We start from the raw sequence: 23,711 nt of genomic DNA, 5'->3' as shown, positions 1-23,711 counted from the left end.
GACTTAGCAACAACAGAACTGGTGACTTTCTAATCTGGCGGCATAGTGCTAGGTTTGTGGCACAGCTAAAGAGGCTAAACTTCTATCTTGCTAGACTAAAACCTGCAGTCCCAGCTTCAGGAGGGCAGATTCCACTCAGAGCATGAGGTACTGGGGTTCAGAAGGTAGTCAGATATCATAACTCGAGAAAAATTTCGCCAAGACCTTTTGGGGAGTGTGACAGCACAGAAAAAGTGGCGAATCTCCCAAATTGCAGTTTCATTCAGCTGAAAGTACCAAACTCCAGGTTGCACTTTCAGCTGAAAGAGAGCAGGTTCCACCAGTAGCATAACACACCTGTTTTAAAAGGGCTGGTGACTTTCTTGCCAGAGCACTTGGAGCAGGACATTGGATCAGCCAAAGTGGCTTGAGTCTTACATTGGTAAATTGGAGCTTGCAATTTTAGCTTCAGGAAAAGAAAGAAGGCGAGTTCTACCCTCGGAGTAAAGCAACTTGCAGTTTTAGCTCCAGAACAGTTCCAAGAGGGCAAGCCTCATCCACAGAATCCTTGTATCAGAGAGCTGCCAGATATCAAAACTTGTGAATTATGGCCTGGGGGATTGGAGAGGCCTAAGGCATAGCTAAATTACATGGGGTCTCAAATTGGTAGACTGGAGCTTGCAGTTTTAATTTTAGGTCAAATCCAATCCATAGAGTGAGGCACCTGGGATCAGAGTTCTGACAGACATCAGAACTAGCAACTATCTGGCTTCAGGGGAGGGCAAGCTATAGGGACAAACTAATGGGGCTGTGATCCACATTTGTATACTGGAGCTTGTAATTGAAATTTCCTATTTTTTTTTAACATTTGGAGACTTATAGATTACACCTCTTTCAGAAGACTTCAAGGCTAGTTAACTATGCAGCAAAAGCTCAGACTCGGGGTCTCTGATTCTTCCTTTTTTTCATTGTTTAATGTTACCTTACATAGCTAATGTTTTTATTAAATTTTATGAACAGTTTGGGCCATACTTATTCATTTCTATAAAATTTATGTGTACGAATTTATGACTAATTTGGTTCTTGAAATTTTACATTCAAACATTCTGAGTAACCACAATCAAGCACTTGGGGTATTTTAGTAATATATATCTAGTTTTATTTTATAAATAGAACTCTCAAATAATTAAGGCACCAAGAAGAGATTTATTAGTTACTTTTATATTAGTTGTGTTATCATAAATATTTTATCTAAGGTAGCTAATGAGAATTTGTGCTTTGATAAGGATTTTGTCAGATCAATTCTTAAGGAAAAGAAAGGCTAAAGTTAGCCATAGAAGTAATTGACGCCCTAAACCACCTCTTACGTGATTCATGTTATTCAATGTGATTCATATCTTGCCTATTTTTTCTATGACAATTTTTGTTATGCAAGGCTAATTTAAAGTTATAGAATATTGTTTTTCCTCAGCACTTTTGACTTAAAAATTATATTAGCATAATGTCTCACTTTTTATATACATATCTCACAAAATATTCCTGAAGATTGTAAATTCCAGACATTGAGCCCACTTTATTGTCTTTAACTGCATAAAACTTGCCCTCCTTGGGAATGATAAGAAGTAACAATTTCTAAACAAACTTCAGTAGCATTGTTATAACCTGCATTGTTATAACAATGTACTTCATCCTTCTTTTTCTGTGAAAATGGCGCTACTGACACCAAATAAAGCATATACTATCTGTGTTTTAATGTTATATATATTTAAATTTATTATGAGAGGAAAATTACAACTGTTCAATACAGTTTAATAACACCTATATTTCAGAGTGTGGAACTCACAATTGATGGAGCTGTGTTTGGGATAATGAAAGACACATTTCCCCAATTTAAAAGACTAACTTTTGTATTTACATGTTAAGAGTTATAATTGTAAGATTGTTCAAGAAAATTCATTGCAGGTAGCTTGCAGTTGAGAAGACTGGTATACCAAGTAATCTAATATAGCATAAATATTAAGATCCCTAGCATTTAGAGCCAGTTCATATTATATTTGTTTAGAAAAGTTCATATGGTATTTATTCAAAAAATTTCCTGCTAGCAGCATTTGTGTGCTTATTGAATCCAGTTCCCCATTAGCTATCTTGCAAACACATTAAGACTAATATTGAACTCTGAGACATTCTGAATGGAGAGCAACTAATTAAGTATCTAGCCTGTATCATAATTCTGAGGTATTGTGTCCAATTATAGACCAAATCATCTGATATTAGTACTCCAAAACACTGGCAGTATTATGTCTTGCATTGGCTATATGCCAACTTTCATAAAAATTACTCAATATACCAACAATGAAAAACCTCCTCCTTCCCACCTAGGACCTGATTCGGAGAGACATTTTATACTACAAAGGGCGCATTGATATGGATAAATATGAGGTAGTTGATATTGAAGATGGCAGAGATGATGACTTTAATGTTAGCATGAAGAACGCATTCAAACTTCATAACAAGGAAACAGACGAGATACATTTGTTCTTTGCCAAGAAGCTGGAAGAAAAGATCCGCTGGCTTAGAGCTTTTAGAGAAGAAAGGAAAATGGTACAGGAAGATGAAAAAATTGGTAAGTAACTCTAGAAAATTCAGAATGCACACATGGTTTTAATTATTTTTTCTGTTTTCATTTTATAGAGGTAGATGAAATTTTTTGTGTTGCAAAATCACCTGCTAATTTTGTGGCTTCCTATTTTTATGTTATTTTTGTAGGCAGTAATAATTTGCATACGTCAGGATTAAGTTATGTTAGTCCCCATTATCTTGTTACAAGAAAGTATTATGGTACTGAAAACAAACCTTGTGCTTAATTTCCCAAACATAGCTACAAATTCAAAATCATTACCTCAGTTTTTGTAAATCTCAATGAAATCAGAGCTCTGATCAGGAACAGAACATCTTTATGACATGTTTGTACATGTATTGCTTATTTAAGGTACAGTTCTTAATATGAGAGATACCTTTTTCCCTTACACTTTCATTTTCCTACCCCTCTGTAATCATCATAATTTTCAGAATCTAATATCTATTTTAATACGATTTGTTTATTGTTAATATTTAACAGTAGAGAACTATGGAAAGTCATCTCATATTCTGAATCACTTCACTTAGAGTAATAAACTCATAGTCCATTCATGTAGTAAAAGGTGGGATTTTGTTTTTGTTTATGTTGTTTTTATTTTGATAACTACACCTGGCAATGTTCAGGGCTGTCTCCTGGCTCTGCGCTTAGGGATGGTACCAAGCAGGAATTAGGGGACCATATGTGGATCGAGGGATAAAATTTGGGTGACTTCATACTCTGTACATGCCCCATTTGCTGTCATCCTGCCCTAATGTGTGCTTTTTCTCTTGTTGATTTGGGGACACACTCAATGGTTCCAAGGATTTACTACTGATTCCATGCTCAAATATCACTGCTAGTTGTGCTTGGGGAACCATATGCAGTAGATTGGACTAAATTTGGGCTAGCCATATATAAAACAAGAACCTGTACAATGATACTAAATCTACAGCTTCTATAGGTCTTTAAAAATAAGCATTTGCAGGCCCAGGGAGATAGCATGGAGCTAAGGCATTTGCCGTTCATGCAGAAGGACCGTAAGTTCGAATCCTGGCATCCCATATGGTCCCCTGTGCCTGCCAGGGGCGATTTCTGATCATAGAGCCAGGAATAACCCCTGAGCGCTGCCGGGTGTGACCCAAAAACTAAAAAAAAAAAATGTGGGGATGGAGCAATAGCATGGCAGTAGGGCATTTGCTTTGCATGCAGACAACCCAGGAAGGACCCCAGTGCGATTCCTGGCATCCCATATGGTCCCCTGAGCCTGTTAGGAGCAATTTCTGAGCACAGAGCCAGGAGTAACCCCAGAGAGCTGCCAGGTGTGTCCCCTCCCAAAAAAAAACTTAAAATAAAATTGCAAATAATTCCAAGAGTATTTATGTTTATATATTACATTATTAATTCAGTCAATATGCATTAAATTTAGGGCATCTCTATCCTAGATATTTTGAATAAATATATTAATAATGGTTCCTCGTGCATATTATTCCGATAAATCATGCATGATCATTTTATCCCCTTACTCCCAAGGACCATAGAACTTTGGCTTCCCCACACCATACACCATAGAGCCAAATCAATTTTGAGGATGTTTTCCAATTATGTTGTCTTTGGAATTTTGTTGCTACTTAGTTGTAAATATGTAAGTCCCACATATGAAAGGATGTATCTATTCCTTTCCTTCTGACTGACTTCCCTAAGCATGATATCCTCTAGCTCCTTCCATATTCCTCCAAATTTTATGATTTTGATCTTCTTAAAACTGTATAGTATTCCATTTTGTATATATACCACAAATTCTTTATGCAATCATCTGGAATTAGGCATTTGGGTCATTTCCATATCATGGATATTTTACTAACTGTGCATATATCCTTTAGAATTAATGAGGTTTTTGTTTGTACTATAGATCTATGCCAAAAATGATATTGCTAGACAATATGGATTCTATCCTAATATTTGTATAGATATATATTATTTTGCATAAATACTCAATCAATAGGCATTCTCACTTATGGTTCCTTTCTCAATAATGGCATTTGGGATGTGGAGACATGTACCTTTTTCAGAAATGTGAAATGATATTTAATTAGTATTTTGACTTGAAATTTCTTAATCATGAGTAACAATATATATTTTAAATATCTTGTTAGCATCTTTCATTTGAAAAAGTGTTTGTTCATCTCATACCACATGTTTAGATGTGGTCATTAGATAATTTCTGTTGTTAAATTTCATGAGTGATTTAAAGCTCTTGGAAGTCAACTGTTTATATGATGTGTTTTGTGCCCATTTTTTCTCAAATTCAATATGGGTATCTTTTATGAGTCTGAATTTCTTTGAAGTGAAGAATCTTTTTAATTTTTTATAGTTCCATTTGTTTTTGTTGTTGTTTTTGCTGCTGTGGTCATCTCAAATAAAAATTCAAAACTTCACTGGAAGTTTTTCCAATGTTTTCTTAATACATTTCATAAATTCTGGTCAAATATCAAGATCTTTAACCTACTGTGAGTTTACTTTTGAAAAATATTTGAGGTATGGTTCTTATTTGATAGATTTGTTTTTGTCTATCCACTTTTCTCAATATTAGTTGTTCAAGAGAACTTGGCTTCAATTTAAATATTTAGCTTCTTTGTCTTAGATTATATAAACATTAATTTTGGGATTTACCTCAGGACTTTCTGTTCCACTGTACACTGAGCTATGTTTATTTTAGTACCATGCAGTTATATATTATCCTATCGTTCAGGTTTGGGAAGTATAATGCCTTCGATATATTTTTAATTTTTAGGATTGCTTTGACTGTTCAGGGAGTTTATTAACCTACACAGATTCTATTAGAGTTTGTTCTATGGCTATGGAAAATATAACTGGAATTTTAATAGGCACTGAATTTGAAAAATACTTTGAATAAGAATGTAATTTCAACAATGTTGATCCTTCTAATCCATAAAAAGCAAGTGCAATTACTTTTTTGTTTTTAATTTTTTGTGGCCAAAGTAAATTACAAATCTTTCACAGTGATATCTAAGGTACATAGTGACTATAAATGAGGGGTAATCCCACCACATGTTGTCCTCCCTCCACCCCTGAGTTTTCTAAGCTAGTTTTTTTTAACAAGTCTTTCCTTCACTTGGGGTTTTTCAAGAGATGCTCAGGACTAGCACAGTGATAGTGGGGGCTCACTCCAGAGATTCTGTCCAAATGGACAGGAAGTTTAATGCACAGGAGGAGAATATAAGGCTGCCTCTTGTCTACTTGGTGGTACCCAAGGGGCTTAAGGATGCTCCAGTACTATTTGGATGACCATATGATGTAGAGAATTGAAACTGGCATGTCTGCATAAAAGGCTTATGTCTTAAAGCCTGCACTATCCCTCAGGCCCTAACAACAATATTTTATTATAAAATATACATGTTGGTCATGTTTTTCATGTTAAATGCCCTTATTTCTAATGATGTTTTACTTTGCTAGCCAAGATAATCATGATACAAAGCTTTGTTAGTTTTTCGTTTTTGTTTCGTGATTAGTTCAAGTTCCCGGATCCCCCAAAGTACTAGAATTTGATTAGTAATGTTCCTCCATTAGAGTTAATTCATCTGTAGTGACCTGTTTTATTTTTATGAACTGAATTTGAATTAATGAATTTGAATGAACTGAGTTACACATTAATTTTAACCTTATATGTTTTCAGTTCTTACTGGTTTGCTTTTTTATTTTATTTTACATTTTTTAGTTCTTACTGGTTTTAAGAACTTATACAAAGTCAACAGAATATTTCAATAAAATTATTCAGATAACCTTTGTACATGAAGTTAACAATTGATTATAAATATATTATGGGCTCTAAACTCATTTTTAGTGTTCTGAGGATATACTTTATGTGCATGCATACATATGGCCCTGGATTTGATCCTTGTCACTAAATTCACAAATATATACACAGAGCATTGTTATGAGTAGCTCCAGAACAAATATATATATAAAATCATAAACAGTAATTAAAATCAGTTTAAGAACTCTTTAATAAAAATGCATTTCTTTCTTGAGTCAAACTCTCAGTCATCTTGGGAAAGGAACAAAACAGTTTCTATTTCTGCAAGGTAATTTGAGAGTTTAAAGTTATTTTATGATATAAAAATAATTCTTATTGAATATATGGTTTAATTTAATACAATGAGAAAATAAAATTGAGAACTTTTACATTAAAGAAAAAGAAAGACTAAAAATTTCTATGTTAGAATAATTAGGTAAACCATCTTTAAATTATGGCTCTCATGAACATAAAAGCCACACATATAATTAAAAAAACAGAAATATATATGAATAAATACTGTCTCAAATGTAAAGGGACAAAGAGACATGAACATTTTAAAAAAACTTTTATAAAACAAACTTTCAATTAAATAGATGATTTCTTTTTTCACAGTAATAATTATTTATTTATTTTAAATATCTTAATTTAAACATCTTGATTACAAATATGATCGTGATTAGGTTTCAGTCATGTAAAGAACAACCCCTTCACCAGTACAACATTCCCACCACCAATGTCCCAAATCTCCCTCCATCCCACACCACCCCCACCTATACTCTAGACAGGCTTTCCAGTTCCCTCATTCATTCAGATGGTTATGGTAGTTCTCAGTGTAGTTATTTCTATAACTGCACTCACCACTCTTTGTGGTGAGCTTCATGAAGTGAGCTGGAAGTTCCAGCCCTCCTCTCATTGTCTCTGAGGATTGTTGCAAAAATGACTTTTGTTTTTCTTAAAACCCATAGATGAGTGAGACTATTCTGCGTCTCTCTCTCTCTCTCTCTCTCTCTCTCTCTCTCTCTCTCTCTCTCTCTCTCTCTCTGACTTATTTCACTCAGCATGATAGATTTCATGTACATCCATGTATAGGAAAATTTCATGACTTCATTTCTCCTGATGGCTGCATAATATTCCATTGTGTATATGTACCACAGTTTCTTTAACCATTCATCAGTTGAAGGGCATCTTGGTTGTTTCCAGAGTCTGGCTATTGTGAGTAGTGCTGCAATAAATATAGGTGTGAGGAAGGGATTTTTGTATTGTATTCTTGTGTTCCTAGGGTATATCACTAGGAGTAGAATAGCTGGGTCAAATGGAAGCTCAATTTCCAATTTTTGGAGGAATCTCCATATCGCTTTCCATAGAGGTGGGACTAGACAGCATTCCCACCAGCAGTGGATAAGAGTTTCTTTCTCTCCACATCCCCGCCAGCACTGATTGTTCTTGTTCTTTGTGATGTGTGCAATCTCTGTGGTGTGAGATGGTATCTCATTATTTTTTTGATTTGCATCTCCCTGATGATTAGTGATGAGGAGCATTTTTTCATGTACCTTTTGGCCAGTTGAATTTCTTTTTTATCAAAGTGTCTGTCCATTTCTTCTTCCCATTTTTGATGGGATTAGATTTTTTTTTCTTGTAAAGTTCTGTCAGTGCCCTATATATTTTGGATATTAGCCCCTTATCTGATGGGTATTGGGTGAACAATTTCTCCCACACGGTGGATGGCTCTTGTATTCTGGGCACTATTTCTTTTGAGATGCAGAAGCTTCTCAGCTTAATGTATTCCCATCTGTTTATCTCAGTTTCCACTTGTTTGGAAAGTGTAGTTTCCTCCCTGAAGATGCCTTTAGTCTCAGGGTCATGGAGTATTTTACCTACGTGTTGTTCTATATACCTTATGGTATCAGGTCTGATATCAAGGTCTTTAATCCATTTGGACTTTACCTTCGTACATGATGTTAACTGGGGGGTCTATGTTCGCTTTCTTGCAAGTGGCTAACCAGTTCTGCCAACACCATTTGTTGAAGAGGTTTTCCCTGTTCCACTTAGGATTTCTTGCTCCTTTGTAAAAAAATTCGGTGCTTGTATGTCTGGGGAACATTCTCTGAGAACTGAAGTCTATTCCACTGATCTGAGGGTTTGTCTTTATTCCAATGCCTTGCTGTTTTATAACTATTGCTTTGTAGTAGAGTTTGAAGTTGGGGAAAGTAATGCCTCCCATATTCCTTTCCCTAGGAGTGCTTTAGCTATTCGAGAGTGTTTATTGTTCCAGATGAACTTCATAAGTACTTGATCCAGTTCTTTGAAGAATGTCATGGGTATCTTTATAGGGATCGCATTAAATCTGTATAATGCTTTGGGGAGTATTTCCATTTTAATGATGTTAATCATGCCAATTCAGAGTATGTGAGTATGTGTTTCCATTTCCGTGTGTCTTCTCTTATTTCTTGGAGCAGGGCTTTGTAGTTTTCTTTGTATAGGTCCTTCATGTCTTTGGTCAAGTTGACTCCAAGATATTTGAGTTTGTGTGGCACTAATGTGAATGAGATTGCCTTCTTAACGTCCATCTCTTCCCTATCATTATTGATGTATAAAAAGGCCGTTTATTTCTGTGTGTTAATTTTGTAGCCTGCCACCTTGCTATGTGCATCTATTGTTTCTAGAAGCTTTTTTGGTAGAGTCTTTAGGGTTTTCTATGTAGAGTATCATGTCATCTGCAAACAGAGCTTGATTTCTTCCTTTCCTATCTGGATTCCCTTGATATCTTTTTCTTGCCTGATCGCTATAGCAAGTACTTCCAGTAATATGTTGAAGAGGAGTGGTGAGAGCAGAAAGCCTTGTCCTGTACAAGAATTTAGAGAAAAGGCTTTTAATTTTTCTCCATTGGGGATAATATTTGCCACTGGCTTGTGGTAGATGGCTTCAACTAGATTGAGAAAGGTTTCTTTCATTCCCATCTTGCTGAGAGTTTTGATCAAAAATGGTTGTTGGACCTAATCAAATGTTTTCTCTGCGACTATTGATATGATCATGTGATTTTTATTTTTCTTGTTGTTGATGTTGTGTATTATGTTGATAGATTTACGGATGTTAAACCATCCTTGCATTCCTGGCATAAAACCTACTTGGTCGTAGTGTATGATCTTCTTGATGATGCATTGGATCCTATTTGCCAGGATTTTGTTGAAGATCTTTGCATCTGCATTTATCAGGGATATTGGTCTGTAATTTTCTTTTTTTGGCAGCATCTCTGTCTGGTTTTGCTATCAAGGTGATATTGGCTTCATAAAAACTGTTCGGGAGTGTTCCCGTTTTTTCAATTTCATGGAAGCGCCTGGCTAGTATTGGTAGTAGCTCCTTTTGAAAGGTTTGAAAAAATTCGTTAGTAAATCCACCTGGGCCTGGGATTTTCTTTTTAGGGAGACATTTGATTACAGTTGCAATTTCCTTCATAGTGATGGGGGTGTTTAGATGTGCTACATCCTCCTTACTTAAATGTGGAAGGTTATAAGTGTCCAAGAATTTATCCATTTCTTCTAGGTTCTCATGTTTACTAGCATAAAGTTTCTCAAAGTAGTCTCTGATTACCCTTTGGATCTCTGCAATATCTGTCGTGATCTCCCCCTTTTCATTTCTAATATGGGTTGTCAGGTTTCTCTCTCTCTTTCTTTGTGAATTTTGCCAATTGTCTATCAATCTTGCTTATTTTTTCAAAGAACCAACTTCTGCTTTCGTTGATCTTTTGGATTGTTTTTTAGGTTTCCACTTCATTGATTTCTGCTTTCAGCTTTGTTATTTCCTTCTGTCTCCCTACTTTTGGTTCCTTTTGTTGGTCATTTTCTAATTTTATGAGCTGCGTCATTAAGTTATTCAGGTATGTCCCTTCTTCCTTCCTGTTGTGTGCTTGTAGAGCTATACATTTCCCTCTCAGTACTGCTTTTGCTGTGTCCCATAGATTCTGGCAGTTTGTGTCGTCATTATCACTTTTTCCAGGAAAAATGCAATTATTTTTGTGTTGTCTACTATTTCTCTTAGCAGTGATTTACAATTTTCACTGTATAATTTTTATAATTTTTGTTGGGTTGCATCCTAGGTATTTATAAGTTGTAAAACTATTTTTCATGGATGGCCATTTTATATTTTAATATCTTTATTTAAGTGCCTTGATTGCAGACATTATTGCAGTTGGGTTTCAGTCATATAAAGAACACCCTCTTCACCAGAGCAACATTCCCATCACCAATGTCCCCCATCTCCTCCTTCCCCCTACCTGTATTCGAGACAGGCTTTCTGCTTTCCTCATTTAATAACATTGTTATGATTTTTGTTAGTGTAATTATTTCTCTAACTTCACTCACCACTCTTTGTTGTGAGTTTCATACAATGAGCTGGTCCTTCCAGCCCTCATCTCTGTTGTCTCAAGGCATTATCACAACAATGTCTTTTATTAAAACCAATAGATTAATGAGACTATTCTGCATTGATATCTCTCCTGCTGACTTATTTCACTCAGCGTAATAGATTCTTTGCACATCCATGTATAGTATAATTTCATGACTTCATCTTTCCTGACTGCTGCATATATTCCATTGTGTATATGTACAACAGTTTCTTTGGCTATTCATCTGTTGAAGGGCATCTGGGTTGTTTCCAGAGTCTGGCTATTTTAAATAATGCTGCAATGAATATAGGTGTGAGGAAGGGATTTTTAAATTGTATTTTGTGTTCCTAGGGTATATACCTAGGAGTGGTATAGCTGGATCATATGGAAGTTCAATTTCCAGTTTTTTTGAGAAATCTCTATATTGTTTTCCATAAAGGCTGGACTAGATGGTATTCACACCAGCAGTGAATAAGAGATCCTTTCTCTCCACATCCTCTCCAGCACTGATTGCTCTTGTTCTTTGTGATGTGTGCCAGTCTTTGTGGCTTGAGATGGTACCTCGTTGTTTTGATTTGCATCTTCCTGATGATTAGTTATGTGGAGCATTTTACTGTGCCTTTTGACCATTTGTATTTCTTCTTTGAGAAATTGTTCGTTTCTTCTCCCCATTTTTGATGGGGTTAGATTTTTTTCTTGTTACGTTCTGTCAGTAACTTATATATCTTAGATATTAGCCCCTTGTCTGAGGGGTATTGGGTGAATAGTTTCTCCCATTATGTGGGTGGGTTTTGTATCCTAGGCACTCTTTCCTTTGAGGTAAAGAAGCTTCTCAGCTTAATATACCGTATTTATTCGAGTATAACACACCCATGTATAATGCACACCCCTAATTTTCAATTAAAAATCGGTATAAAATTTTATTTCACAACAAGCATTGTAATTGACACAAAAAAAACATTGTTGAACACGTGTGGCCATGATAAAAATCGTTTATTGAGAACGTAAACTGGTATAAACACAATACTGAAATAAAATTACCAGTAACAATATGTATTTAAAATGCTTCAAAGTCAGATTCATCATCAGATACATAAAGAGTTGTTTCCATTCTTCTCGAGTTAATTTTTCATCAGTGTCCCAGTTGGCAGAACCATCTATTTCTCCAGTTTCTTCGCTTTCTTCTGAGTCTGAATTCCACAGCAGGTTGTCTTCTGTGCCATCCATTTTATTGCTGATGCCTGTCTTCAAAAAGCTCTTGATGATCATTTCTTTTGTTATGTCTTCCCATGATGTTTTAACCCAGGATGTCATGAGAGATAGGCCAGGTTTCTTGAGATTTTTTTTCTTAGCCTTCACATACAGTGTACGGCTGCAGCCCGGAAAAGGCGCAGTGCGAACTCACAATTCGCCTGCACCCTCATTAGACGGCCGCCACTGCCACACCACCCCAGCCCTCGTTTATAACACGCACCCAAACTTTGATTTTTTTTTTGGTAGAAAATTTTATGCATTATACTGGAATAAATACAGTGGTCCCATCTGTTTACCTCTGCTTCTACTTGTTTGGAGAGTGCTGTATCCTCCTTGAAGATGCCTTTAGTCTCAATGTCATGGAGTGTCTTACCTACGTGTTGTTCTATATTTTTGGGTCTGATTTTAGGGGATGGTCATTTTAATTTATTTTCTTTATCTAATTGTTGTGTAAAGGAACACCACTGATGTTTGTGTGTTTACTTTTTAACCTTTTGCCTTATTATATTTGCTAATTATTTCTAGGAATTTTGTGTACTATGTGTTTTTAATATATAATAATGTATTTAAATAGTTCAGATTTCATTGTTTTCAATTTGGCTTTCTTTGATAACTTTTTCTTATCTGCTCTGGAGAGGACTTCAAAAGTATATTGAATAAGAGTGGTGACAATAAACAATGTGTCTTATCCTAAAATGGGAAAGGATTTCAATTGTTTACTATGTATATATTAAATGCTGGTTGTTTATTGCTATCTTGAGCTAGATTCTTTCTATTTTTATATTTTAGAAGGCTTTTTAATTACAAATGATGTTTTGTCAAACCCTATTTCATAATGATTGATGTGACTGTATGTTTTGTATTTTTTGTTGATATGGTATATTATATAAGTTATTCACATATATTTATCCATGTAGGAAAATCCCAATTGTTGATGGCGAATTCCATTTTAGAATTTTGTTGAGGACATCAATGTCTATTTGGGATATTGTTCTATAGTTTAATTTTTATTAGTTTTTGTCTCTTTTTAGGTATCAGTATGACATTAACTTCATAAAAGCTGTGAGGATTTCTCTTCAACCTTTTGGAATAGTTTAAAAATGAAATAGCTAAGTATTTTTGTTTCTGATAGAACTAACTAGTTTACTAGTGAATCTTTTAAAATCTTGGCTTTTGTATTTGGAGGGATTTTTAATTACTGTTTAAATTTGTTTTCTTTTTAAAATTCTGCTTTGTTTTATTGTTGATCTACTCAAATTTTCTGTCTCTTCTTGGCTCAATCTTGAAAGTCAGTATAATTCTAAGAATTTATCTGTTGTTTTTATTCTTGATCTTGGTGGTATAAAGTTAATTATAGCCTACTATGATTTTCTGTATTTCTGAGGGTCTGTTGTGATTTACCCAGCTATCTCTGATACTATTTGGTTACTTTTTATGCTCTTTTCTTTTTTTTACATTTTTATTGTGACCAAAGTGCATTACAAATCTTTCACTGCATCATTTATGGTACATAGTGACAATGAATGAGGGGCATTCCCACCACCAGTGCTGTCCTCCCTCTGTCCCTGTTCCCAGTATGCATCCCATATCTCCCTCCTCTTACCCCCCCCCCCCCCCAGATTGCTAGTGCAACCGGTCTCCACTTTACAGCTTGTTGTAGATTGAGCATCTATTCCACCATCACTGGAGAGAAAAAGGATAAGAAAAAAGGGAGAAAAAAATTTGGTGACAACTACCAAATAAAGAAAGGAGAGAGAGAAAAAAAGAAAAGAAAAATGAAAGAAAAAAATAAATGGACCTGGCAAATAAAAATAAAAATAAATCTCTAAATAATAACAACAAGAGTGAAAAAGAGAAAAGTGGAAGAAAAAAAGAAGAAAAATAAAGTCAAAGGCTAACAAAGCAAAACAAAACAAGAAAAAGTATGGGTGCTGGAGTGGTAGGGTTTAGCGTTATGTTCTTTTCTTAATGAGTCTAAAAAGGAATTTTCAAGCTTGTTAATTTTTTCTTTCAAAAAATCAACTCAGTTTTGTTGACACTTTACTGGTTTATATAGTATTCGTTTCTGCTATTTTTATTATATTCTGCCTCATACTTGTTTGATATTTATTTGTTAATTCTATATTTTCTCTAGCTGACATGTTCATTCATGTACTTGAATCTTTTCTTTCTCACCTGTGTACGGAAAATTTCCCCTTTTTACTGATTTTGCTGGGCTTCATATGTTTGGGTAGTTGATGTAAACATTCTCATTTGTTTCGAGGAATATTTTGATTTCCTTTTGTATTTCCTATTTCATTCAGTTTTTATTTTGAAGTATGTTATTTAGTTTCTGGGTCTTTTGGTAATTTTTTATTATATGGTTGATTTCTACTTTTATGAATTTATTTTTGAGAAAAAACTTGATATTATTCTTATTTTGTTATTTTATTGATGTATATATTGATTTGCAGCTTATGTCCTATCTGGAGAATGACACAATTCCAATGATTATCATTTGTATTCCATTTCTTTTGGGTGGGATCTCAAGAAAATGACTCAATTCTTCCAATTTTACATTTTGGAATCTTGCTTTCTTAGTAAAATTTTGACTGGCTTATCTGTTAAATGATAGAAATGATATATTAAAGTCTCCCAGAACTTTCATGCTTTCATCAATATATTTTCTGAGGTCTCTTAACTATTGTTTTTTTTAGATTTGATGGCACACATATGTTGTTGAGAGTTAATGCCTCATAATCTATTTATCCAAAAATCAGTATGTATTACCTTTCCTCTTTTTCATTATCTTCTGTACTTTGCATGCTATGTAGTCTCTAACCAATATAGCTACCCTTGCTTTTTCCTTTCTTCCATTAGCCTGTATAATTTTCTTCCAATCATTGACTCTGAGCATGTGATATCATAAGAATTTCTTTGCATATTGTATAAACAATGAAAGGTTGAGTTTAATTTCCTTATATATCCTGTTCCTTTGTTTCATTTTATGGGGAAATTTCTTCCATTGACATTTAGGGAAATTATTAACATAAAGATATTTTTGCCATATTTATATGTGACATTTGATTTCTTGCACTATGCAACATTACCATTTTATACATGGTCCTTCAGTGTCCTTATCAGGACTCAGATTCCAGCTATATCCTCAACTTGTGCTTCTTTGGGAATGTTTTTCTTCTTTCTTCCATTCCAAGTGAAAACATTGCTGCATGGCAGGATTCAATAATTTTTATATTATTTTACATTCTCTCCTTATATGTAGTTTCTCTAGAGAATCTGATGTGATGTTCCTTCTTTCCTTTCTGTATTGTATATATAAAGATCCTGTATAGTTTTTGGCTCTTACCATTTTTTTTGTGATACAATTAAATAATTTATTTATTACAAATAAAATCTTTAGAAATATTTATAATTTTTGAAGATTTTTCAAACTAGATGATTATATTATTATATATATGCCATGAGAGATGAGAGTTAGGGTGAAAGAAAGTAAAAAAGTGAGGACTAGATCTCTGATCAATAAAACAATATCATTTTTGAAGGGCCAAAAGCACTTACAAACAAAATAATGAATCCCACAACCTGGTATATTCCCTAACTCCATATTACAATATAAGTATTTGGGCAATTGTCATTTTCATTTTAGCATACAATATATGAATATCTTTAGAGGGATCACATTAAATATGTACAGTGCTTTCGAGAATATTGCCATTTTAATTATGTTAATCCTGCCAATCCATGAGCAGGGTATGTGTTTCCATTTCAAGTGTCCTCTCTTATTTCTTAGAGCAGGGTTTTATAGTTTTCTTTGTATAGGTCCTTCACGTCTTTAGTCAAGTTGACACCAAGATATTTGAGTTTGTATGACACTAATGTGAATGGGGTTGTTTTCTTAATGTCCATTTCTTCCCTATCATTATTGGTGTATAAAAAAGGCCATTGACTTTTTCATGTTAATTTTGTAGCCTGCAACATTGCTGTATCAATCCATGTTTCTAGAAGCTTTTTGGTAGAGTCTTTAGGGTTTTCTAAGTAGAGTGTCATGTCACCTGCAAATAGTAAGAGCTTGACTTCTTTCTTTCTTACTTGGATTCCCTTGATATCTTTTTCTTGCCTAATTGCTATAGTAAGGACTTCCACTACCACATTGAATAGCAGTGGTGAGAGTGGACAACGTTGTCTTGTACCATATTTAGAGAAGGTTTTTAGTTTTTCTCTATTGAGGATAATATTTGCCATTAGCTTATGGGAAATGGCTTTAACTATAGTGAGAAAGGTTCATTTCATTCCATCTTGCTGAGCGTTTTGATCAAGAATGGGTGTTGGGCCTTATCAGATGCTTTGTCTGCACATATTGATATAATCATGTGATTTTTATTTTTCTTGTTGTTAATATTGTGTATTATGAAGATAGATTGAAGAATATTAAGCCATCCTTGCAATCCTGGATGAAACATAGTTGATCATACTGAATAATCTTCTTGATGAGGCATTAGATCCTATTTGCCACGATTTTGTTGAGGATCTTTGCATCTGTGTTCATCATGAATATTGGTCTGTAATTTTCTTTTTGGCAGCATCTCTGTCTGGTTTTGGTATCAAGGTGATGTTAGGTTCGAAACAACAGTTTGGGTGTTCCTGATTCTTCAAGTGCATGAAAGATCCTGCAGAGTATTGGTAGAATTTCTTCTTGAAACGTTTGAAAGAATTTGATAGTGAATCCATCTGGGCTGGGGCTTTTGTTTTTGGGCAGACACTTTTATTTATTTATTTATTTATTTATTTATTTTTTATTTAAACACCTTGATTACATACATGATTGTGTTTGGGCTTCAGTCATGTAAAGAACACCCCCCATCACCAGAGCAACATTCCCATCACCAATGTCCCAAGTTTCCCTCCTCCCCACCCGACCCCCGCCTGTACTCTAAACAGGCTCTCCATTTCCCTCATACATTCTCATTATAAGGAAAGTTCAAAATGTAGTTATTTCTCTAACTAAACTCATCACTATTTGTGGTTAGCTTCCTGAGGTGAGCTGGAACATCCAGCTCTTTTCTCTTTTGTGTCTGAAAATTATTATTGCAAGAATGTCTTTCATTTTTCTTAAAACCCATAGATGAGTGAGACCATTCTGCGTTTCTCTCTCTCTGACTTATTTCACTCAGCATAATAGATTCCGTGTACATCCATGTATAGGAAAATTTCATAACTTCATCTCTCCTGACAGCTGCATAATATTCCATTGTGTATATGTACCACAGTTTCTTTAGCCATTCGTCTGTTGAAGGGCATCTGGGTTGTTTCCAGAGTCTTGCTATGGTAAATAGTGCTGCAATGAATATAGCTGTAATGAAGGGGTTTTTGTATTGTATTTTTATGTGCCTAGGGTATATTCCTAGGAGTGGTATAGCTGGATCGTATGGGAGCTAGATTTACAGTTTTTGGAGGAATCTCCATATTGCTTTCCATAAAGGTTGAACTAGACGGCATTCCCACCAGCAGTGGATGAGAGTTCCTTTCTCTCCACATCCCCGCCGACACTGTTTATTCTCGTTCTTTGTGATGTGTGCCATTCTCTGGGGTGTGAGGTGGTATCTCATCGTTGATTTGATTTCCATCTCCCTGATGATTAGTGATGTGGAGCATTTTTACATGTGTCTTTTGGCCATTTGTATTTCTTTGTCAAAGTGTCTGTTCATTTCTTCTCCCCATTTTTGGATGGGATTAGATGATTTTTTCTTGTAAAGTTCGGTCAGTGCCTTGTATATTTTGGATATTAGCCCCTTATCTGATGGGTATTGGGTGAATAGTTTCTCCCACTCAGTGGGTGGCTCTTGTATCCTGGGCACTATTTTCTTTGAGGTGCAGAAGCTTCTCAGTTTAATATATTCCCATCTGTTAATCTCTGCTTTCACTTGCTTGGAGACTGCAGTTTCCTCCTTGAAGATGCCTGTAGTCTCAATGTCCTGGAGTGTTTTGCCTATGTGTTGTTCAATATATCTTATGGTTTTGGGTCTGATATCGAGGTCTTTAATCCATTTGGATTTTACCTTCGTACATGACATTAGCTGGGGGTCTAAGTTCAATTTTTTGCAAGTGGCTATCCAGTTGTGCCAACACCACTTGTTGAAGAGGCTTTCCCTGCTCCATTTAGTATTTCCTGCTCCGTTATCGAAAATTAGGTGATTATATGTCTGGGGAACATTTTCTGAATATTCAAGCCTATTCCACTGACCTGAGGACCTGTCCTTATTCCAATACCATGCTGTTTTTGATAACTATTGCTTTGTAGTAAAGTTTAAAGTTGGAGAAAGTTATTCCTCCCATATTCTTTTTCCAATTATTGCTTTAGCTATTCTAGGGTGTTTATTGTTCCAAACAAATTTCAAAAGTACCTGATCCACTTCTTTGAAGAATGTCATGGGTATCTTTAGAGGGATAGCAATACATCTGTATAATGCCTTGGGGAGTATTGCCATTTTGATGATGTTAATCCTGCCAATTCATGAGTAGGGTATGTGTTCCCATTTCCGCGTGTCCTCTCTTATTTCTTAGAGCAGAGGTTTATAGTTTTCTTTGTATAGGTCCTTCACATTTTTAGTCAAGTTGATTCCAAGATATTTGAGTTTGTGTGGCACTATTGTGAATGGGGTTGTTTTTTAATGTCCATTTCTTCCTTATTATTATTGGTGTATAGAAAGGCCATTAATTTTTGTGTGTTAATTTTGTAGCCAGCCACATTGCTATATGAGTCTATTGTTTCTAGAAGCTTTTTGGTAGAGTCTTTAGGGTTTTATAAGTAGAGTATCATGTCATCTGCAAACAGTGAGAGCTTGATTTCTTCCTTTCCTAACTGGATTCCCTTGATATCTTTTTCTTGCCTAATCGCTATAGCAAGTACTTCCAGTGCTATGTTGAATACGAGTGGTGAGAGAGGACAGCCTTGTCTTGTGCCAGAATTTAGAGGGAAGGCTTTTAGTTTTTCTCCATTGAGGATAATGTTTGCCACTGGCTTATGGTAGATGGCCTTAACTATATTGAGAAAGGTTCCTTCCATTCCAATCTTGTTGAGACTTTTGATGAAGAATGGGTGTTGGACCTTATCAAATGCTTTCTCTGCATCTATTGATATGATCATGTGGTTTTTATTTTTCTTGTTGTTTATGTTGTGTATTTTATTGATAGATTTACGGATGTTAAACCATCCTTGCATTCCTGGGATGAAACCTACTTGATCATAGTGGATGATCTTCTTAATGAGGCATTGAATCCTATTTGCCAGGATTTTGTTGAGAATCTTTGCATCTGCATTCATCAGCGATATTGGTCTGTAATTTTCTTTTTTCGTAGCATCTCTGTCTGGTTTAGGTATCAAGGTGATGTTGGCTTCATAAAAGCTATTTGGAAGTGTTTCTGTTTGTTCAATTTCATGAGTCTTGCCAGGATTGGTAGTAGTTCCTCTTGGAAAGTTTGAAAGAATTCATTAGTGAATCCATATGGGCCTGGGCTTTTGTTTTTGGGCAGACATTTGATTACCATTTTAATTTCATCAATGGAGATGGGGGTGTTTAGATATGCTACATCCTCTTCCTTCAACTGTGGAAGATTATAAGAGTCCAAAAATTTATCCATTTCTTCCAGGTTCTCATTTTTATTGGAGTAGATTTTCTCAAAGTAGTTTCTGATTACCCTTTGAATCTCTGTCATATCAGTAGTGATCTCTCCTTTTTCATTCCTAATACGAGTTATCAAGTTTCTCTCTCTCTTTCTTTGTTAGGTTTGCCAGTGGTCTATCAATCTTGTTTATTTTTTTCAAAGAACCAACTTCTGCTTTCGTTGATCTTTCGGATTGTTTTTTGGGTTTCCACTTAGTTGATTTCTGCTCTCAGCTTTGTTATTTCCTTCTGTCTCCCTATTTTTGGGTCCTTTTGTTGAGCATTTTCTAATTCTATTAGCTGTGTCATTAAGCTACTCAGGTAAGCTCCTTCTTCCTTCCTGATGTGTGCTTGCAAAGCTATAAATTTTCCTCTCAGTACTGCTTTTGCTGTGTCCCATAAGTTCTGATAGTTTGTGTCTTTATTGTCATTTGTTTCCAGGAACCTTTTGATTTCCTCCTTGATTTCATCTCGGACCCACTGGTTATTGAGCATGAGGCTGTTAAACTTCCATGTGTTAAAGTGTTTCTTCTGAGTCCCTTTGGAGTTCACAAATAATTTCAGAGCCTTGTGGTCAGCGAAGGTAGTCTGCAAAATTTCTATCCTCTTGATCTTATGGAGGTATGTTTTATGTGCCAGCATGTAGTCTATCCTGGAGAATGTCCCATGTACATTGGAGAAGAATGTGTACCCAGGTTTCTGGGGATGGAGTGTCCTATATATATCCACTAGGCCTCTTTCTTCCATTTCTCTCCTCAGGTCTAGTATATTCTTGTTGGGTTTCAGTCTGGTTGACCTATCTAGTGTTGACAAAGCCGTGTTGAGGTCCCCCACGATTATTGTGTTGTTATTGATATTATTTTTCAGATTTGTCAACAGTTGTATTAAATATTTTGCTGGCCCCTCATTCAGTGCATATATGTTTAGGAGAGTTATTTCTTCCTCCTCTACATACCCCTTGATTAGTATAAAATGTCCATCTTTGTCCCTCACCACCTTCTTGAGTATAAAGTTTGCATTATCTGATATTAGTATGGCCACTCCAGCTTTTTTATGGGTGTTGTTTGCTTGGATAATTTTTCTCCAGCCTTTTATTTTGAGTCTATGTTTTTCTGGCTATTCAGGTGCGTTTCTTGTAGGCAGCAGAAGGTTGGATTGAGTTTTTTGATCCATTTAGCCACTCTGTGTCTCTTAACTTGTGCATTTAGTCCATTGACATTGAGAGAAAGAATTGTCCTGGGATGTAATGCCATCTTTATATTCAAATTTGTTGTGTCTTTTGGTTAGTCTTGTCTTAAATTAGGTCTTTCAGTTTTTCTCTTAACACTGGTTTTGAGTCTGTAAAGTTTCTGAGCTGTTTTTTGTCTGTGAAACCATGTAATCTTCCGTCAAACCGGAAAGTGAGTTTTGCTGGGTACAGTATTCTAGATGAAGCATTCATTTCATTCAGTCTTGTCACAATGTCCCACCACTGCTTTCTGGCTTTGAGTGTTTCTGGTGACAGGTCTGCTGTAAATCTCAAGGATGCTTGCTTGAATGTAATTTCCCCTTTTGATCATGCTGTTTTCAGAATTCTGTCTCTATCTGTAGGCGATGTCATTGTGACTATGATGTGTCTTGGGGTGGTTTTTCTGGGGTCTCTTTTGGTTGGTACTCTTCGAGCATGCAGGATTTGATCACATATATTCTTTAGCTCTGGAAGTTTCTCTTTAATGATGTTCTTGACCATTGATTCTTCCTGGAAATTTTCTTCCTGGGTCTCTGGGACTCCAATGATTCTTAAGTTGTTTCTATTGATCTTATCATTGACTTCTATTTTCATTTGTTCCCATTCTTTGACTAATTTTTCCATTGTCTGTTCATTTGCTTTAAGTTTTTTTCCAATCTCTCCTGCTGTATGGAATTATTATATATCTCATCTTCCACAGCACCAATTCTATTCTCAGCTTCTGATACCTTGTCCCAGAGCTTATCCATTTTGTCATTCACTTCGTTTACTGACTTTTTCAGACCCGTTAGTTGACATGTTATTTCAGTTTGGAGTTTTGTGATTTCTGTCTCATATTTTCTTGGTTCTTATTAGTGTTCTGTTCAACTCGATCCATGGTTTCTTTGAGTTCTTTGAGCATCTTCCATATTGCTAGTCTAAAGTCCTAATCTGAGAGGTTGATTAGTTGGTTGGTCATTATCTGGTCCTCAGAATTGTCATCTTCATTCTCTATGTCTGATGCTGGCCTGTGTTGTTTCCCCATTGTCACACTTGTATTGTGGGTTTTTCTACGTGTTGTGGTGGAATTCATTGGCTATATGATGCAGGCACCACTCTCCTCTGGCTCCGCCCTTTCTGGATGGGCCGACTTGCCTCTAAGGGATGGGAGTCCTCTGTGGATGAAGCCTCACACAGGATCAAATCTTAGGCCCGAGCACGCAGCAGAGAAGACAGCCCGGAGAGAAATGCTTGCTTCTGTGATCCAGCAGGGTTCTTAGTGTGATTTTTTTTCTTCTTGTTGCAATGGTTTTCTTTTTTGCTCACTCGCTGTGTAGCTTCAGAATGCAGTTTTTGGGGGTTCACTTCCCAGGTCTCTGAGGAGAGCCGCTCGCTGGGTAGCTTCCGAATGCAGTTTTTGGGGGCTCGCTTCCCAGGGCTCTGAGGAGAGTTTCAGGAGTCAGAAAAGACAGAGAAGGACAGAAACGGCTCTCTTCAGGTCCTCAGTTTCCTCAGAAGGAGCACAGCCAGGCAGGGACTCCGCAAGTGAGTCAATCAGCACTTCACCTGGCAGTCCCCGAGGTCAGCCACCTCTTACTCACTCACCCGCTCGCTGGGTAGCTTCCAAATGCAGTTTTTTGGGGGTTCGCTTCCCAGGGCTCTGAGGAGAGCTCCAAGGTTTCAGAAAAGACAGAGAAGCACAGGGCAGGGCTCCCTTCAGGTCCTCAGTTTCCTCAGAAGAAGCACAGCCAGGCAGGGACTCCGCAAGTGAGTCAATCAGCACTTCACCTGGCAGTCTCCGAGGTCAGCCACCTCTTACTCGGCTCTTACCATTTTAATTAGAAAATATTTTGGTACGGCTTACTTGTATTGATTTTCTTTGTTACTCATTAAGTCTTGAAGATAAAAAATAATATATAAAAAATAAACAATGTTTTGTGCTTTTTGCTTTTTTTTCCCTCCTACCATGGCACAGTAAATATTGGGGTCATTCGAAAAGGAATTCACTTGACCTAAGAGTTATGGGTTTCTCCATCCTTTGAGTATATTGTCATGGGATCAACTATAGACTCTGTTCAGGATCATTTACTCTCCCAGTGGTGCTTTTGTCGTGTTTGGAAGACTTCTGTTCTATCCTGGGTGGTACAATCAGACCTCTGTGTCTAGAGATCTCAGTATCTGCACAGATCCAGGGTTGGGACTTATGATGAAGTCAGTCTTTGTGGTTCAGGAGTTCTGTTCCCTCAGTGTCATTTTAATCCATCTTCTGTGGTTGGTGGTCTTGGACTTTGCACTAAACCTAGGATGGCACCTAGGATAGTGTCCATCCTGGGTGATACAATCAGACCTGTGTATCTAGAGATCTCAGTATCTGCACGGTTTCAGGGGTGGGACTTATAATGAGGTCAGTCTTTGTGGTTCTAGAAGTTCTGTTCCCTCAGTGTCATTTTAATCCATCTTCTGTGGTTGGTGGTCTTGGACTTTGCACTAAACCTAGGATGGCACCTAGGATAGTGTCATTCTTTGTGTTTCCAGAAGCCCCATCCCGTTAAAATTGTCTCTGCCAGACCTTTGGAACTGGGGATCATGGTTGTTGTGCAGGTCGTAGTTCAAACCCTAGACTAGGGCTTTTTTATTGGTCCCAAGATATATACAGTCTGGCCATGGTTCTAGCAGTCAGTCATCTGTAAATCGCGATCTTGGATTTTGGACCTACCAACGGGTGACAAGTCTTTTGATTTTGTCTTATCGCTGGCTGGTAAGGTAGGATAACCTGCTCTTAGGTCAAGTTGTTC

The 23,711-nt window shown here is 36.1% G+C and overlaps 1 protein-coding gene across 6 annotated transcripts in view; it reads left to right on the top strand.

The window, feature by feature from the left end:
• The window catches only part of ARHGEF9 (Cdc42 guanine nucleotide exchange factor 9), a 601,826-nt gene that overhangs the window by 505,308 nt on the left and 72,807 nt on the right, over nucleotides 1-23,711 (top strand). For all 6 annotated transcript variants that reach the window (XM_049767266.1, XM_049767262.1, XM_049767264.1 and 3 more), the window contains one exon: nucleotides 2,359-2,602. In XM_049767266.1, the coding sequence (XP_049623223.1) occupies nucleotides 2,359-2,602 (244 nt within the window). The remainder of the gene's footprint in view (nucleotides 1-2,358; nucleotides 2,603-23,711) is intronic.

This window comes from Suncus etruscus, chromosome X (genome assembly GCF_024139225.1).
Source record: "Suncus etruscus isolate mSunEtr1 chromosome X, mSunEtr1.pri.cur, whole genome shotgun sequence".
Lineage (NCBI taxonomy): Eukaryota > Metazoa > Chordata > Mammalia > Eulipotyphla > Soricidae > Suncus > Suncus etruscus.
Note: the sequence above shows the minus strand (reverse complement) of the source record. Positions and strands in the feature narration are given on the sequence as shown.